Source organism: Fukomys damarensis, unplaced genomic scaffold (genome assembly GCF_012274545.1).
Source record: "Fukomys damarensis isolate Sample0158 unplaced genomic scaffold, DMR_v1.0_HiC HiC_scaffold_20, whole genome shotgun sequence".
NCBI lineage: Eukaryota > Metazoa > Chordata > Mammalia > Rodentia > Bathyergidae > Fukomys > Fukomys damarensis.
The window spans coordinates 2,421,355-2,423,548 of NW_022900932.1; the positions used below are offsets into that span (position 1 = coordinate 2,421,355).

The 2,194-nt window shown below is 67.1% G+C and overlaps 1 protein-coding gene across 1 annotated transcript in view; it reads left to right on the forward strand.

Annotated features, from left to right (window-relative positions):
- The window catches only part of Itpr3 (inositol 1,4,5-trisphosphate receptor type 3), an 82,953-nt gene that overhangs the window by 76,998 nt on the left and 3,761 nt on the right, over positions 1–2,194 (forward strand). The window contains 5 exon segments of the mRNA XM_033766386.1: positions 117–309; positions 406–531; positions 624–796; positions 1,158–1,322; positions 1,586–1,778. Of these exon segments, the coding sequence (XP_033622277.1) occupies positions 117–309; positions 406–531; positions 624–796; positions 1,158–1,322; positions 1,586–1,778 (850 nt within the window).

The following is a 2,194-nucleotide window of genomic DNA, read 5'->3' on the forward strand; positions in this document are numbered from 1 at the left end:
GGAGGAGGAGCCGCTGGCCTACTACGAGAAGCACACATCGCAGATCGAGGTGGGTCCCGGCCGGGGGGCTGGCGGCGGGGGCCTCGGCCGGGTGTGACCGGGTCCCTGTGCGCCAGATCGTGCGGCAGGACCGCAGGATGGAGCAGATCGTGTTCCCGGTGCCCGCCATCTGCCAGTTCCTGACGGAGGAGACCAAGCACCGGCTCTTCACCACCACGGAGCAGGACGAGCAGGGCAGCAAAGTGAGCGACTTCTTCGACCAGTCCTCCTTCCTGCACAACGAGATGGAGTGGCAGCGCAAGCTCCGCAGTGAGTGCCCGGGCTCTCCACGCCGCTCTCCGGAAGGGGCTGTGAGGGCGGCGGCAGAGGGCCTCGGGAACCGCACAGCACGTCCGCCCCCGCCAGGCATGCCGCTGATCTACTGGTTCTCCCGCCGCATGACCCTGTGGGGCAGCATCTCCTTCAACCTGGCGGTGTTCATCAACATCATCATCGCCTTCTTCTACCCGTACGTGGAGGGCGCGTCCACAGGTGAGGGTCCCCAGGGCTGGCGGCGGCCGGAAGGGCATCCGCCTGGGCCTTGAGGCGAGCCGCTGCCCGCCCTCATGCCTTCCTGCCCCCAGGCGTGCTGGGCTCCCCTCTCATCTCGCTGCTCTTCTGGATCCTCGTCTGCTTCTCCGTCGCCGCCCTGTTCACCAAGCGCTACAGCATCCGCCCCCTCATCGTGGCGCTCATCCTGCGCTCCATCTACTACCTGGGCATCGGGCCCACGCTCAACATCCTGGGCACCCTCAACGTGAGTGCGCCCCGCCAGCGCCCTGCCCGCCCCGTCCCCCGCCTCTCTGGATGGGCTCCAAGCTCCTGACCGCCCCCAGCTGGGGTGGCCTACACCAGACAGACAGACAGGAGCCGCGGGGCTGCCGTGTGCGGCCTGTCACTGTCCAGAGACACTGCTGGGTGAGGCCGAGTTCCCGACGGATGGGAGTAAGTCCCTCGAGCAGAGCCAGCCACTGTGACAGCTGTGACCTGTGCTGTCCCCTCCTGTACCTGAACTCACTTCTTGAACCAGTCCTGCTCTGGGCTGGCGTCAGACAGGCGTGGGGTGGGGGTGAAGGTGCCCGGGGGCCCTGACCCCGGTGCCCTGCACTCGCCCTCAGCTGACCAACAAGATCGTGTTCGTGGTGAGCTTCGTGGGCAACCGCGGCACCTTCATCCGGGGCTACAAGGCCATGGTCATGGACGTGGAGTTTCTGTACCACGTGGGTTACATCCTGACGAGTGTCCTGGGCCTCTTTGCCCACGAGCTCTTCTACAGCATCCTGGTGAGCCCAGTGTGTGGCCGGGTTGGGCAGGGGTGTAGGGCAGTGGGGTCCCGGCACCAGTCTGTCAGCCCTGCTGCTCCGGGAGGTGTGGGTTTTCAGTCGGCCTGTGCCTGCCCCCAGCTTGGCCCTCAAGGCCCTGATGCCCCTCTGGCCCTGCCCGCCCCATCTCTCCATGACTCCGCGTCCAACTGGACCAACCCTGGGTCAGGCAGTGCCCCGGGGAGGGGCCGGCCCAGCCCTTCAGTGCTCATCCCCAACTGCAGCTCTTTGACCTCATCTACCGCGAGGAGACGCTTTTCAACGTGATCAAGAGCGTGACCCGCAATGGCCGCTCCATCCTGCTGACCGCCCTGCTGGCCCTCATCCTCGTCTACCTCTTCTCCATCGTGGGCTTCCTCTTCCTCAAGGACGACTTCATTCTCCAGGTGGACCGGCTGCCGGGCAACCACTCCCAAGGTCTGGGGGCCTCCCCCGGCGCGGGTGGGGTGGGCCTGGGGCTGCACAAGGGCCGTGGGACTCTGGGCTCTGCCGCTCCATCCTGCTGACCGCCCTGCTGGCCCTCATCCTCGTCTACCTCTTCTCCATCGTGGGCTTCCTCTTCCTCAAGGACGACTTCATTCTCCAGGTGGACCGGCTGCCGGGCAACCACTCCCAAGGTCTGGGGGCCTCCCCCGGCGCGGGTGGGGTGGGCCTGGGGCTGCACAAGGGCCGTGGGACTCTGGGCTCTGTGGGGCGGAGCGCGGGTCCTGCCTCGGTGCTGGGCCCAGGGCCACAGGATCAGGCAAGGCCTCCTGCAGCGCGTGACGCTGGGACAGCCCATGGGGTCCTCCTGGTGACGTCATCCCTGCCCCTCCAGCCAGCCCCCCGGGGGT